This window comes from Oenanthe melanoleuca, chromosome 8 (genome assembly GCF_029582105.1).
Source record: "Oenanthe melanoleuca isolate GR-GAL-2019-014 chromosome 8, OMel1.0, whole genome shotgun sequence".
Taxonomy (NCBI): domain Eukaryota; kingdom Metazoa; phylum Chordata; class Aves; order Passeriformes; family Muscicapidae; genus Oenanthe; species Oenanthe melanoleuca.
Genome location: NC_079342.1, coordinates 27,670,245 through 27,686,821, shown reverse-complemented (window position 1 = coordinate 27,686,821; position 16,577 = coordinate 27,670,245). Strand labels below are relative to the sequence as shown.

Genomic DNA, 16,577 nt, shown 5'->3' with positions numbered 1-16,577 from the left:
GCCGCCGCCGCCGCTCCGTGTCAGTTGCGGGCCGGTAATGGCGGCGCTGAGGGGCCGCTGAGGGGCCGCTGAGGGGCCGCGCACCGGGCTCGGGCCGCCCTCCCTCCGCCCGCCCTCCGCGGGATGTGCCGCGACCTGCCGCCGGCACAGCGGGCTTCCACCAGGTGAGGAGGCGGCGGGAGCGGCTCGCGCCGCCGCCCCAGGCCGCGCTCGGCCAGCGGTGCCGCCCCGCCGGGGCGTCGGGTGAGGTGGGGCCGGGGCGGGCCCGGCCCGAGGAGCTGCCGGCTGTCACTTGGCTCGGCCGCTCCGCCCGGTCCGGCGTCTCCGCGGCACCCGCTTCACCTCTTAAGTATCTTTCTTTTTCTAGTTTTAATTTGTTTTCCGCTGCTTGTTGTACCGGGGGTGGCAGATGAAGGGAGAGGGTTGAGGTGCTCCGTTTCGCTGCTGTCTTTTTGCGTTGTGGGGGAAACCCTCGACGCCAGGTGTTTCTGCGGAGAAACAGAAGCAGAGCCCGGGGTGGCCCCGCTGCCCTCGGCGCGGCCCCGAGCACCGGGACGGCGCTTTTAAAGTTTAAATGTGCGCTTTGCTCGTGTGTGCTGTGCCAGGGCGTCCTGCCCCGGCATTGCGGCATTGCTCAGTGTCTGCCGCTCAAAGTCCTCCTGACATCCCCGGGAACATCTGCCCCGAGCGCTCTGACTTCATCGGTGCCATTCACTGTGCCTGTTGGAAACATAAAGGTATACGGGTATGACCGTGTTGGGGTTTTTTGTTTGGTTTTTTGGGGGTTGTTTTTTGTTTGTTTGTTTGTTTGTTTGTTTTCCCTGTGGACGCAGTTTCGTGTGGTATATTGCCTCTTGTCACTCTAGTTTTTGTGGAATAGTAAGGGTGGTCAGGCACTGGAATAGGTTGCCCAGGGAGGTGGTGGAGTCACCATCCCCAGAGGTCTTTAGGATGTGGCTGGATCTGGCGGTGTGGTTTAGTGGTTTAAGGGATGCAGTCGGTGAATGATTGGACTTGATGATCTTAAAGGTCTCTTCCAACCTTGACAATTTTCTGATTCTCTTATTATTTCTGTTTCTGGATACAAGCTGTAGCTCAGCCGCCGAGCATCTCCTGGCACATTGTGTAAGTTTGCAGGTAGAGGTTTGTCTGTCAAATAGCTTCATTGTGTAGATGAACAATCCACTGTCTTGAAATTGGAAATTTAACACTTGACTGGTCGGTTCTTGGGAGGGGAGGCTTGTCATCTTAAGCTGCTTCAGCTGACTGGAAAACTCAAAGTACGGTGATCAAAAGTGTTGTGGGACAAACGTGTGGAGCTGTGATTCACTGCTTCACATGTAAGTTCTCAATGTTCTCTCAGGTTTGTGTCTCTGCACAGACGGGCTAAGTTTTGCTGTCTCTTTGCTGTAGTTCTGGTTGCTGCAACAGTTTCATTAGGTAATGCTTGAGATAATTAGATACAACTGAGGGTGTGGCCACGTGAACACTGTAAACTGTCCAAGGCTTCGGTTTCTTTAAGTGGGTGACGCTACTTTAAACAGAAGATATTCTGCTGCCACTAAGCAGAGCAGCTTAATTTATGTAGAAATGGCACATTTCTGCAAAAGGCCAGGCTACTGTGGAAATTACGTGTATCCAAAGGAGTGTGGGCAGTATCTTGAGTGAGGTGATTGTGCTCCTCTGCTCCACTCTCGTGAGACCTCACCTGAGATGCTGCATACAGTTCGGGTGTCCCCAGCGTAAAAAGGACATGGAGCTGTTGGAGCAAGTCCAGAGGAGGCCACAAACTTGGTAAGAGAAGTGGAGCACCTCTCCTGTGAGGACAGGCTGAAAACGTTGGGGCTGTTCGGAGAAGATTGCATGGAGACCTCTCAGCATGTTCAGTATCTGAAGGGACCTACGAGGAAACCAGAGAGGAACTCTTTGCTGAGTGCTGTAGAGGGAGAACAAGAGGGAACAGCTTCAGACTGAGAGACTGGGTTTAGCTTAGGCAAGAAATTCTTCCCTGGGAGAGTGGTGAGACCCTGGCACAGGTTGTCCAGAGCTGTGGCTGCCTTGTCTCTAGAAGTGTTCAAGACTAGATTGGATGGGGCTTGGAACAACCTGGGATGGTGGAAGGTGTCCATGGCCAAGAGTTGGAACTAAATAATATTTAGAGTCCCTTCCAGCCCAAACCATTCTAGGATTCTGTGGTGCTGATGGGCATGGATCATCTTGTAGGCTGCCTAGGCTGGGTGTGGTGGTGACTGACAGAAAGTGATTTTAAAATTAAAGAACATCTTGTTTGCGTGGGTTTGTTTTATTAATCTTTAGTGCATAGCTAAGGTTTGAACACTTTACTGATAAACCAGTCTCAGTGTGGATCATGTCTTTTATGTCTTGAAATAAATTTATTGGCAATTTGTGTCCCACAGCAAAAGCATCCCTTAAATGGATAAGAATCTAATCTTGAAGCTGCTACATATGTACTGAAGGTTTTGTTGACTTGGGTGTAATGAACTTTGTGTCTCCTTTCACTTTTCTACCAGACATACAGCTGCTTTCTGCTAAAAGAGTTTCCTTGTATCAAGCAGACTTGTGGATAAGGTCATTAATTTGTTTAGTCCCATTGTCTTTAGAGACATTGCTCAGATGAGATTGCAGTCCTGTTAATGTGTTTCCAGTTAGGTTTGAAATCAGGACTGTCAGTGCTGGATCTATTCTGTATTACCATCTCTGGGAGGTGAGTGAAGCTACACAACGAAACATGAATGGTGTGATGTGCTGCTGCTGCTTCTTTCCTCCCACTTTGACTGTCCTGAGAGCAGCCTGATAAACTGACAGAAAAGTCACCATAAAAGAAAAATTATTTATTTTCTGCCAGGTTAGTGAGTTGTTATGCAGTCAGGTGAGCATTGCATCTATGACAGAGTGACATGATTGCTGGAGAAGGTAGCAAGGAATATTTGGATTCCTTCATCACTGTGGAGCTGCTAAATCTGCTCAACTCCACCTTGAAAATTTACATCAGAGAGCCACCTTTTTTCAGTACAGCAGAACTGTTGAACTCTGCTAAAGGTACCTAAACTAACTAATGCTATTTAAATCAATATGAGAGTTAATATGAGATCAGGTGTACTGCTACAGTAATGATAACAGGAAGATTCTGATAGTTGAATGCAGAAAGAAAACTTTCCCAGTGCAGTCAATATATTAGGCATGTGGCTGGATTAGAACAGAAGTGTAAAATTTATCCATAGATGTAAATGCTTGGAAGATAGATATGTATCATTGTGCTAATGATATAATAGGCTTTAACGGACTGCTCCATTGAGAATAAAATTACTTGTATGCCTAAGTCTGAAACCTTTGTCAATATGCTAGAGAAAGAATAGAGCAAATAAATGAACTAATCAATTATACCAGGTCAATTGAAACTTAGTGAATGCTAACAAAAATTCTGGCTGGTTTAGCTTCCTAAGAACACTAAGTCACATCCATGGCAATGCACCAGGTGGAGTTCTTGTACTGAAACAGAAGAACTTTTAAAGGGGATGGTGTAACTTAAATATGAGAAAATATCTTATTGCTACATTTAGCTAGATCAGGAAAAAGTCTTTTAGCAGAGTCCCAGTATCTGCCTTAGTAATGCCAGGTGAGAAACAGAGCTGGTGGTCACTGTTCAGCTTGTCATGAGATTTTTGTGTTTGGGGTGTTTTGACATTTTGTGTTGTTATTGAGACACTTCTTAGATGCTCCTTCTAAGTGCAATTCTGAGCAGAGGTATCAAAGGTGAGAAAGTGGCATTTGGAACATTTTCCCTGAAGTTTTTATGCACTTTGCTTTGAAAGAAAATAGCAATCATCCTGCAGTTGACATGGCTGCAGGTGAAGTTGCTTCTCTGCCCGTATGTCTGTGGCTATGTTGGGACATTGAAAGCTGCTGTCTTTCCCACAATTGACAGGTCTGGTTCTTGTACTTGGCTGAGAGCATTGCCTTTAAGTTCTAAGAAGACTCCCTCACAGTGGAGTGTTCCTTGTGAGATGAGACAGAACTTGAAGAATTTGAGCATAATCTGCTGAATGGGTTTATTATGGGCTGCAAGAATTGAAATCTTCTAATGTGTAGTTTCTTGTAACTAGAGGTGGAATGAGTGAACAAACTCTTGTTTTGAAGACCAAGGAAAGAAAATGCTGGAGAACTTTATTGATTCTAGAAACTGGGGTATTTTCTTCTCTGTCATAAATGCTAAGATCTTTGAAGTCAAAGAAAATACAGAACTTGTGAATGGATAGGCAAACCCTTGTGTGCATCTCCTTAATAAATGGATGCATTCTCTGTGCTTTTGTATTCTGATTTCTTCATGAACAATGAATCAAGTTACACTAGCTGTCACAACATTCATTTCAATAGATTTCCTCAGAGTACCTCCTGGCACGTGATGCAGCAGAGGAAGAGATTCAATACATTTGGCTTTCAGTAGAACCACTAGTCCCTTTTTAGGGCCAGTTTTATTTTTTTATCACTTCTCCATCACTTGTGATGAAGCAGAGACACTTTTGCAAGTTGCCATGTCTTTTCATAGCAAAAGGATGTGGTAAATGTCCATTCTCAGCATACAGTTGGAAAGAATCAGATACAGAAATGTTTCATTTATAGAGAAATCTTCATTATAGTTTGGATGCAAATTTAGTAGCTGACTGGTGCCAGTGATTTAATCATAGAACTCAGGAAACATATTTGTATTTTCTACTGGGTTTTTGACATTTGATGGATGTGTGTTTATGTCATTTATCTTCCTGGTTAACACCTAGAGGTAGTGACACATGTTTTGAAATTTTTAAATGCTCTTACATCTGCAGCTCTGTGATGTGTCTTGATTGCTCTCTTTTTGTACTGCCTTAGTATCCCTAAAGCTTTTTTATCTAGCTTAAGACAGATCAAGTTTTATTTAATTTCTTTTACTTATGAAGCTGTTTTGTTTTGTTTTGTTGTAATTATTTTCCAAAATAATGATGACTGGAATGTGAGTTCTTCTGGTATATATACTGCTTGTACTATAAGACAAAATATTGTATGTTATCTAAAATAGGATCACTCAGAGCAGCTAATGTTCACGAGCTCCTTGGGCACTGCTGGTGTTCACTTCCTTTACATTTCATTTGAAAGCTTATTGTATAAATGAGCATTGGAAGAAGGTGGAGGGAGGACCTGCCTCATTCTGCAGTGTCAGCTGCAGATTCTGGAGATGTGGAGCTTTTTTGACAAACACGTCATGCGTTTGTTTGTTGTGCTGGAATTTGTACTCAATCCTGAGGAAGGTCAGTACATTGCCTGTATCTGATAGTGTTGAAAGGCAAAGTTTTCTCAAAATATGCTCTGGCCAAAGAAAGAATATGTCAGTCTTGAATCAAAAGCATTTTCAAAGCCCATATACATAACCAAAACAAGTCTTAGAACAATATATTATGGATATTTTTAACTCTCATTTAAATGGCATAATGCAGTATGGTAAGAACTTGGATTCCAGAAAAACGAGTAGGTTAACGTTATTTTTATTCCAGACTCAAGCATATAATAGTAAATTGTATTTTGTGGTATTTGAGAAGACATTGAAAGCGTTTCTGGCATCTTTAAATATAATTTCCATCACTTTCTGTGGACTGGCTCAGCTAAACAATTTGCATGACTGGGTCTGCCTGTGCCTGTCCACCAGTGTCTGTTACTGCTAGCAATGCAGAGCTTTAGCTGCACAGACAGGAGCTCCAGAGGGTCTTTTAAGATTCAAAAGTCACCTTTGTATTTATACATGGAAACTTAAAATGTTATTGCAAACAGGAAGAACCATCCCCAAAACCAGCTCTGTGTGTCTGTGTTCATTTCCTCCACAGACAAGTGTGCACTGTGTGAGGTGTGAGGTGTGGGTGCAGTGGGACACACTGGGGCAGGGTGCCCTTGAGCTCCAGTGGTATCTCCACTGGTAAGAAGAAGATGAATAGTTCTTTTTTTTCCCCAGTTCCAGTGTTCTCTTTGAGGCAAAGGCAAGAGCAGCTTCACACATTTGCTCCTGGGGAGCAGCAGCCAGTACCAGACAGAGACTGATCCAGTTGTTCACTGGTGTTTCCATGCCTTCTCATTCTGCTTGCATGGAGGGTGCTGCTTGTAGTATGACATAGATAAAACTAATAAAGCAAAAAGAACAGGCAAAAAAAGAACAGGCAAAATTATTTTAGCCAGTACCAGACTCCCAGTTCACTCTGCTTTATCACATAAGCCCATTGACTTTTTGCCTGAATAAGACAAGGAGAGACCCAGGCATAAAGAAAGGAAAAGATGGTTTCTTTTATTGGCACTGGCACCTTATTTTTGCTTAAACTGAAATTTGTCCTTGTGCACTGTGTACCCAGTTTGTAGCAAAATCTGCCACATTTGAGAATATCTCATAGAAGTCAGTGTTAATAACTTGTTTCATTCCATATTCTTAGCAAACCTTCATCTTTTCCTTTGTGGTATCCTTTTTGTTTGGTATCCTTTGTGTTTTTATAAGAAGCAAAGTCTTGAGGAATACTGTTCTCTGTGCATACTTGGGGTTTTTTTTCCATGACCACAAAATGTTAGTGAAAATAGCTTGCTCACATTGTCTTCCTTCTCTGAATCTGCACAATTCAGTTTCCTCTCCTGTTTCCTTGTTCCAGTGCCATGACTTCTGAGTTTCCTCTTTCCTTTTCTTACCAAGTCTATGCTACTAAGGAAAAAAAAAAAACAAAAAAACCAAGCCTTGCCAAGGCTCTTTGAAAAAACTTCATAATCGGACCAATACAAAAGTTTCTTTTCTTCTTTTTGCTGCTCTCTCTGCCAGTTTTTTAGAAGTTCATTGCATTTCTCTCACCTTCCTAGCTTTCTCATCCTCTTCTTTTTTATATCCTGCTTCTCTTACCATTTTTCTTTCTCTTTTTCCCAGTCTTGTTTTTAATTTCTTTACATTTTTTTATATCTTTGCTAAGCACATTCTACTTTCATATCCCCTGCTCTTTTAAAATGCTATGCTCTTAACTATGTTGACCTCTTGTTTTGCTGTCTGTTATACCTTTCAATGCCATCCTTGGTATATTTAGTATTAAATGTGTAGGTTTCTCATGTTCCTTTTTATGTGGCATTGCTTTTCTCTTTGTTTCCATTTCCTCCTTTCCAGTGCTTTCTCATGCATTCTCTCATCTGTCAGTTCTCTTCAGTGTCTTCTTTAGGAACAGTGTTTGTGGAAGAGAGTGGTTGTCAGGTCCTGTATCCATCCCCCTGTCCAGTTTCTTCCATGAGTTTGGAGTATATTGTTTCCTTTCGTGTTTCCTCTTAGGTCCTCATCTGTAGCAGTCCTGCCTTCCCTTGTTTTTGGTTTTGTTTTTTTTGACAAGTGATTAAAGAATGAGATGGGCACTTGATGTGGGATTGAAATGTCAGAACACAATGTAGTTTGTAACTTAATCACTCACCTGGGGATGGATTTGGCAAACTAGCCTTGAGTGGACTTGTGTGGGATGGCTGTGTCTCCCAGTGGGCAATCCAATAACCCTGAGATTAGTTTTGTTGATTCTGCAGTCTTCCTCCTTTTTTCCAACAATCTCAAAACTCCCAAAGCCTTATCCAGCCTGCAGGTAACCTTTTGCCATCAATGCTGTCTTCTCAGAAGTTCTTTGGCATTTCATCTGTTGAGCTCAGTCCCTTTGTTTAAGGCAATATTAAATAGAGATAGATCATTTAGTTTAGCAGAACGAGATCTCTTTGAAGCAATCATTTCAGAATAGTAGTTTTAATGTATTTTATCTGAAAGTTATTCATGGGACTTTGAAACAACTTTTTTATTGATGGAAAATGTATTTTTAAAATAATTTAAATTTCCTTAATGTAATTCTTTGTTTAGTATTATTCAATGATCAATATTCAATTAAATGTATTTTAATGCTTAACTGGTCTATTACCCTGCATGCAAGTCCTATAAACAGACATGGTAAGTGTGTCTGGATTTATTTCCTTTTTATTCCCCTCCCTTTTCTGTACTCTTGGTAACATTAAAGAGTCTTCTCTGTCTGGTTGAACTGCAGAGGCAGGGTATTGAATTGTACAAATACTTGGGGTTTTTTTTATAAAGCGCTGCTTATTCATGTAAACTGTATCAATAGAGAAAGTTATTTTAGTAATATGTAGGAGTTCAAAGGTTTATGGGAATCAACATCATTTATTTCTATGTAAGTTTTGAAAAGCTCAGACATTTTTCTCACCCTTCCAAAGGATTGGGAGAGGGACACCTCAACCTCAAACCCTCAGAGTTATGATTACATCAGGACTGAAAACCACTGTAGCATTGCCTTCCTGAAACTGTAGACAGCTCCAGAGTGCTCGGTTCTGACGTGTCTGTTTTTTTCAATCAGCAGCAGCCTGAGTTAAGCAGAACTGCTCAGTGAATCTCAGGGGCTCTGAAGCCAGTGGGGGTCAAACTTTACACTTGGAGCTGGTACTGCAGGTGTGTGTATTAGGATAAGTACAGCAAGATGCTTTCTGATTTCTCCCCAGCTTGAAGGAGAGGTTGAATGGTCTTTTATTAAGGCACATTAGAAACTTTTGAGGGAGTTGAGATAGAATTAGTGACCACTGATGACCATCATCACACACATATAGGAATAACTCAGTGTCTGTTATTCTCACAGAAGTGTGCTGATAATTACTGTGTGCAGTGTGCACTACATGAGGTGTTCTCTGAAGTGTTTCACTGTCTGTGTTCAGCTCAGGTAAATGGCAATTTTTAGTGTCAGGATGAAAGCTATTAACAAGCAATTTCAGATTGTTTAATCTGGTGCTTTTCATATAGATTTAAGGAAATATAGATTGTGTTACAATTCTGCATTCTCAGGGCATCCTAAAATAAACTATATAGATTTGTGTGTGTAAAATAAAAAGAACAATTATAGTCCCTTATTAATTTTTCTTATCTATGCTAATAATTATAATGATAAGAATAAATCCCAAGCAATTACATTAAAATGGAATCTTAATCCTTTAATAGATAGTTGCTTGTCCAGAAGTTATCATATGCTGAATTTGCATATTGAGTAGGTTTTGTTACATATGTGTTTGGGCAAGAAACTGGTTCTGGTATGATACAGTATTTTCAGCAGCTCTCAAAATCAGTTCTCTGTGGAAAATTCCCTCATTTTTATTAATATTTATTTTCTGCATTTCTAGCCCAACAGATCTTTTCTGCAATGATGGAGAGGATCAGCTGGATGATTTCCAGGGCAGGGCAGTGCTGTGATTTACAGCATGAATGATGTGAGGCACAAAGTGCTGTTCTGCATGAATGAGCTCTTCAGCACCTGTCCTAGAAGCAGAATTTTATAACTACACTTGGCTCGATGCCAATAACCATTGGATACTTAAAAACTAACACACCCACCCTTCCTTTCTAGAGTTTCTGCATTATTGTGGACTTGTGTTTCTGTTCCTACGTATATAAGCTTACATGCCTTTTCCTCACTCTTTCAAACAAAGAATTTGAAACTCTTTCTTTTCTTGGACTCATCAAAGAAAGTCACAACTAAAGGTGTTTTGAAGACCTTTGTACTTATTATTGATAGCTTTTCCTGGGGCATAGGAGCAGTTTTTTGGGATAACTTACTGCTGTAAGTACAGGATATATGACTGAATGTAAGATCAAACTTTACTACTGGTCACTGTGAGTATCCTAAAACTATATATGATAAAAATGCTTGTCACAAAATATATGGGCAAAAATCTGTTTCAGTAAGTGGTAGATAGTGTTCATTTTGGTCTGCTTTTACCAGAAGATTGATCTTTATATTTGATTGCTTTTTTATGTAGTATAAAAGTGTAGAGAAGTGAGAACAAAATACATCTGGGAGTTCATGAAAGAAGATAGAGGAAAATGTGCTTTTATGACTCTTTCAGAGGTCTAGAACTTCCTGTTAGAATTCTGTGGTCACCTGATTTTTTCTTTCAATAACAGAAGTGTTATCATTATGTTATGAAGATAGCTCAGTTATGCTGGAATCTTTTTGTGTTGTTGTTTTTGTTTTTGTTTTTAATCCTTTATAGAAACTGCTTTGGTGCTAGTGGCTAGGAGTTCACACTTTAATTTTAGATTCACTCTGAGTCTTACCTTTGAAGTTCATAGGAAAACAATGGTGGCACCAGCCTTTTTCCTGTCTGTACTGTCCTGCAGTCCTGCTGTGCCTTTTCCTTTTACAGAGACCAGTGACATGTTCATTCTGCCACTGGTGGAGTTGGGTATTTTCCCCAGGCATTTTTAGGTTCAAGCCATGTGGTGCTGTTTCTGTTAGGCCTGTGTGTGCAGTATTCCAGTGTGGACTTCTTCAGACTTGCTGCAATACCTCTTATTCTGATCTAAATTGTGTCGACCTCTGGGCCTCCTTTTATCAAGTTAATGTTTCTTTATGACAGAGAAAAAAAATCAAACCCTTCTTAATTCATGGAATTCCGTGGTTTTTGCTGGAAGCTGTGACCACATCTGTAGTTTCATTCTGATTATCTGACCTTGCTCATGATCAATGTTTGAAGTCATTAGGTGAGGTGGATGTTGATCATAATGATCAAGGTTATGTTCTCTTTAGACTAAAATACATTTGTTTGTACTTTATACCTCTTTGATTCTTATATAACTTTTTTTTTTTTTTTTTTTTTTTTTTTAGGTAAATTGACACGATGTGGAGCAACAAGTCTAATGAGGTGCCTCTACAAAATCCGAGGCATAACCAAAGCAAGGATTCCACCAGAGGTAAGGATTTTCTCTGTTCTGGTGTCTTGTTTTGGGAGATATTTTGTCATGAGTTGTTTGAAACTTTGAGCATTCTCCTGCCCCAGTTCGGAGCTAAGAGCATGTGTTCTGTGGCTTCCTTTTTGCAGATAGCAGTTTTGTACTCTGATCTCTGGAGTATTTGCTGATCTGCATTAGCAGTTGCCAGCGTGGGATTGGTTGCCAAGATGGCACAGGGACAGATATTTTTTAAGTGCTATAGAGGAGGAGCAGTGCAGGAACAGAAATTGGGAGTTGTTGGGTCTTGAAGGAAGTAAGGAAGTGAAGAAGAGCCTCTGTGACAGTTGCTCAGTTCCACAGTGGTGAAGGCGCTTGAATAGCAGCGCTGCATCTCCACTAGGATGATTTCTCCAGCACTTTTATCTCCCTTAGTTAGAGAAATTGTTTAGTTTTTTGCTGTTATGATTACTCTAATTTAGGAAACGAGGGGCAGAAAAATTTTGCAGTTACAGTTCTTCCCTGAAAACATCATCCCAGAAAGGAATAAAAGTCTCGTCCGTGGAGCAACTGAGTCGCGTGCTAAGCCTGTGGTTTGAGATTGATCATATGATCTCCAGTGTGACAAAATTGGACTCCAGAAGTTATTTTGAAAGTAGAAAGATTATTATTTTATCTGTAAGAGAACGTTTTTGCTGATTATTTCCTGTGGTATGTTCAGTTTCTTTTAAAATTACTTACTTTTTGGAGCTGTAATGTTCTGTGGACAAGAAGCACCATCTCTAGAAGTCAAAGGAAAGTTGTTTCTGTGCTGCTTCCCTAACCCTCTTCCTTTATGTTGTTGCATCTTGCCTGAAATTAAATTGGCAGTTTTTTTACTATAAGGAAGAGATTTTTTTCGTTCAACTCTCTGTTACTGCTACTCTTCATGGTTCTGACACACAGATGTTGTGTTTTATAAACCATTAGATTATAAGAACCATTAGAAAACAAAAGAAGAGGGGAACTGAGGAAGTAAATATTTATAGAGGAAAACACTACTATATCCTCCTGAGCTCAATTGCTTATAGAGTAGGTGCTGTCTGTTTAGATTAAAAGGCTTGGGTTAGTACCTCCTGCTTGATCACAAACATTATTTCTGTTTTGTTTGTAGGGTGTACAGTTCAGAAAGATTACTGTTCATAATTCTGCTGTTCGGAGCTTGGGTTTTGAGTAGAGTCTTTCAGTGACCATGTATTCATGCTTAGTTTACTGAAGAGGAAAATGGAAGGGGAAAAAAAAGGTAGTTAAACTATAGTATAATAGAAAAATATAAAGCATTTATGTTGGGGTAGATAACCAGCTTTGTTTTATCTTCTAAACATCTTCTATTATGTGTGGTGGATTTGATTTCAGGTCATCATGCATTCAACCTAACTTAGTAAACTTATAATACGTTACATTAAATACTTTATAGCTTTGCTAAGATGAGCCTTGACTGATAACAGTCTTTCATAGAGGAGATTTACAGGCTGGAATTGGGTAGTGAAAAGAATTTGATTAACAAACACATGAAAATTATTTTGAAGCAACATTTTATTCCATTGTTTTTCATGTACTAATGAGAAATTAATTTCTTTATTTCTGCCCTGGAAGATCTAACTGCAGCATGGGCTTCTTTTTCTCAGAGTAAGGCTGCTGTAAGTACTTTTTTTTTCCTTTTTTTTTTTTTCCTTTGATGCTGTTTGGTTTGGGGTTTTTTTACTCAATTTCAAATCAGTTAGTGTCTACTAAAGCTTTAACCAAAGTATTATTTTATTCAGTGATTGTCTCTTCAACGAGTTGTAAATAGCACAAAGCCATTAGAGTATGCAAATGTTGAACATGGTTGTGTCTTGGAAAAGTTTTCTGCACATAAGGAGAAGCTTTTGCCACAGCAAGCTTAGTCTGTAGTGTAGTAATATCTTTCTATGTAACAAAGTGGTGATGTCCCACTTGTCTGAAAACTTGGAAAATAGCTCTCCCCTGCTTACTCAAACCAGTCAGAAACTGGGGCAACACCAGTGTATTTAATAATTTTCCATTCTGAGCATTGGGGTTGCTGTATTTCTGTGGGAATTAACTTGGGTGCTTAAGATGAAGGAGTAGCTTCTAAAATCTGGCTTCATGAGGCCGAGCAATTTGGGTTTTCACAGAATTCAGCTCTTTCCCATAGCCTTGTCCCTCTTTTTTCTCACTAGTGGAGCATCAGTTTGGGGTTTTACATGTGGAATTTGTATCATGCTCCATTTATAAGAGCATATTACAGAATATTTTCCAAGTGAAATTAATATTTTATTCAGGCCGAGCATTAAGTCCCTGAATGGCATATTATTATTAATGTTTTCAAAACAGTATACTTAAGGGAATAAAACTATGCAACAAAGCCTAATTTAGATAATCTTATTAAACAAAACTTAATAGTAGTTTCTGGCCATAAGACCATACGGTTTTGCAACGTCAGCCTTCTGAAGTTGCTTTTGCCTGCAGTTTGATTCATCATGAAAAAGGAAAAATTTGTCATGTTTGGGGGGAAATAAAAATGTAGCTTAAAAATAGAAGACAATGTTCTAATTTGCATTATCTTCCAATTCTAGCTACGTCATATAGAGAACAAATTGGAAATAGCTCCCACCAGCACGGCTGTGTTTGATTCTGTCATGGATGCCAAGAAGCCCTCTGCTAGTGCCAGCAGGAAGAGCAGCAGGAAGGGTATGTATTATTGAGGAGAAAACGTGTAAGGCAGCATAAAGCCACTGCATTCTGGGAGAGCTTGGGTTCTCCCTGCCCCCAGCTTGTCTCCTGCCTCTGGTCTTTATTCCTGAAACTCTTAATTGCCCAGGAGAAACTGATGTTTTCTTCCCTGAGCTTAGGAAGGAGAGTGTTTTATCCCAGTCACTTGGTTAGAGAGCATGGCAGGACTTGCCCCACACTGTGAGCGAGCATCACTTATCCCACTCTGACAAGAAGTCTGCAAAATCTGGTGCTTCTGTTATCTGACTGAAGGAGAGCATTTGCTTATCAGAAATAAGCCCTCATTTTTATATACTAAGAGAATTCTGGTAGTGTGCTGCTGAGGAACAGACAGATCGACCTCTAGTGGCAACACAGCCAACTTCACAGATGTAATTACTTATAATTAATCTTTAAGCATTATTATCTCTTTTTAAGTATGATCATTGTTTCAAGCACTTACTGCCTTGCTCCTAGTTGTTGAAATCAGTTTGTTGAAAGAGAGAGAACTGCTCAAACCCAAGAAAACTTATGTCAATCATTCAGCCCCAGAGACTTTCTCTTTCTGGAGAGGTAGATAAATAGAGGATTCTTTGTTTCCTGTTTCAGGTTCCCGGTCCTCCAGCCAAAATAAATCGAGTAAGGAGAAGTCCTCACGCAGCCCTCTTCGAGCAACCACTCTGGAAAGCAATGTGAAAAAATGCAGTCGTGTGGAATTTTGTGAGCCATTGGCTTCATACAGGTTAGTGCTGGGATGGCTGGCTATTGAAGAAAAAATGCTAAGATTAGATTTAAGCTAATAGTGGTGTTTTTGACAGCTCCTCAAAAATTGGTTTGCTTCCTCCCATCATCCGCCCACATGACAGCATGTAGTGGTAATTTTATTGTATTGTGATTGTAATTTTAGTTAATATTACAAATTTATTTTTTATTCAGTGAATATGAGTTTAATGTCAACTGTTTTGAAATGGGGCCTGGTCATCAAGTGGTATGGCTGTGGCATTAGTGACCTGATGGGTTTGATAGGTATTTAGTTTGTACTAAGAACCAAAAAGACTATTTCTTATGCTTTTCTAACTTTGTTTCATTATTTCTTCAGCATATGTTCCCAAATGTATTACCAAGACAGTGTGGAGCAAGAGTAATACTAGTAGTACTAGAGCTAGGACTAAAGATACATTCCATTTTTGTGAGTGTGAGAAACTCATACAAGAGCAGCTTCTTATGGAACAAAAGTGGCACAGAACACAGAACAGGCCATAGAACATGATTATTATCCTGACATCTAAGTTTTGGTCTCTTTTTCCACTACTTGAGTCGGCTCTGAGGTGGTCCTCCTTGTTGATTGTGAGACTGATTTGGGTCAATTTTGTTAATGGAGTAGCTTATGTACTAATTATGCTTCTCTTAAGTTCTTTAGTTGTTATTTAAGGCTTTTCTCTTTTAAATTGAAGGGTGGCATTACTGCTTGTTGATTTTCTAGTCTTCGACATTATATATAGTTCTTTTCAGACAGAGTGTGCAACAAACAAAATTTTGAACAGAAGTCTCTTTCTGTTTCATCAGACTTGCACTATTAAATGTGAGGTGGTCAGACTTTAAAAGAACTTGCCTTTAAAGTGGATCCAAGGTAGATGAAGTCATTCATTTCATTGATGAATGTGTTGATTCCTGAGTTTGAAGGTCCTATATTTGTGTTTCTGATGGTGAATGTTTTTCTGCTTCTATTACATCAGGGATATATATATAGTTCTCTCTCTTATCACAGTTCTAGCCAGCTTGAGGCCAAGCAGCTGCTGTCTGGTTTGGAGCTGAATGAAGCAGAAGGGAAGAGTGAACTCTCAGCCTGTCTGGCCCACGAGCGGGATCAGCACAGCAGAGGCTTTGGCAGCCCCTTCCCTTCTGCTGCAGACGAGACTGTCGTGAGGTACCTGAATGACCGACCAACAATCGATGCCCTGCAGAGTAACGAGGCATTTCTTAGGCTTGCAGCACCTCCAAGACTGGAAGAAGAAAAAACCAGTGGCTCCAGGGGAGATGAGAGTAGTGCTAGAGCTTCTCAGAGTAGCACATCCCAGGACAGTGAACTGAAAGTGTCTTCCACTTCTGCCACGAGTATTTGCAGTGGTCATAGGCTGGAAATCCTGAAACAGCGACAGCACGATGCCAAGTTGGAGAAGCTGAAGGAGAGGATCCGAAAGCAGTGGGAGCATTCTGAGGAGCTCAGTGGCAGAGGGCAGCGCCTGGGATGTGCTGAGCAGCCTGTTCGTGGTGACTAACATGGAGAACACGGTGACTCCCAAGGTCAGGAAGGTGACAGCCGTGCCTGCTGTTCCATCATATAGAGGTATGGAGGTGCAGATCCCTTTTGTGCTGGCTGGACTGGGTAAGAGAGCAGAGCTCAATCTATTGAGCAACATTTCAAAGCATGGAGCTGGCTCACAGCTCTCTTTGGGCAATATAGGAATGAATAACATGGTTTGATCACAGATCACAAGTAAAAAGAAATTCTTGCTAATTTACAGAAATTCCTTTGAAATTTTTCCTGTCTCTTCTTAGAATTACTGTAAAAAGAAGCTCCCTGTATTGGTGTTTGGGTTGATTGCAATAATTTTTTTAATGGCCTTAGAGCTTAGTGACATTGTCTTGATTGCAAAAGCCTTTCACATTTTTAGTAATCTTTTCCTCACCCAGTCTGCTGTTTTTCAACTGCAAGCAAGTGGCAGACTGATATATTGCTTTCTTCTAATTTAGCATTAGAAATGCATGTAGTTCCTTTTTCACTTAGCAATTTTCCATCCCTTTCACCCTGACAAAGCTGTATTTTATGTTATATGTAGTTATTTTAAACTCTTGAATCCTTTACTTTCAGGTTTTAATCCTGCCGAAACAAGGATTCGTACTCCAGATGGAAAGATCTGGCATGCGGATGAATTTCGTATTAGTCGGGAGCTTTACAGAGATATTGCACTCCAGTTAAAAGGTGAGCCACAAGTGGAATTGTTTAAGCCACACAACCTTCTCTAAGAGGCAGAGAAATATATTTTGTACAAGTTACAAAGTC

At 40.3% G+C, this 16,577-nt stretch overlaps 1 protein-coding gene across 1 annotated transcript in view; it reads left to right on the top strand.

The window, feature by feature from the left end:
* CEP350 (centrosomal protein 350) overlaps positions 1 to 16,577 on the top strand; it is a 69,443-nt gene continuing 52,866 nt past the window's right edge. The window contains 8 exon segments of the mRNA XM_056497396.1: positions 1 to 164; positions 10,701 to 10,786; positions 12,398 to 12,441; positions 13,378 to 13,492; positions 14,123 to 14,255; positions 15,282 to 15,780; positions 15,782 to 15,860; positions 16,386 to 16,496. Coding sequence (XP_056353371.1) covers positions 10,714 to 10,786; positions 12,398 to 12,441; positions 13,378 to 13,492; positions 14,123 to 14,255; positions 15,282 to 15,780; positions 15,782 to 15,860; positions 16,386 to 16,496 — 1,054 coding nt within the window. The 5' untranslated portion in view covers positions 1 to 164; positions 10,701 to 10,713.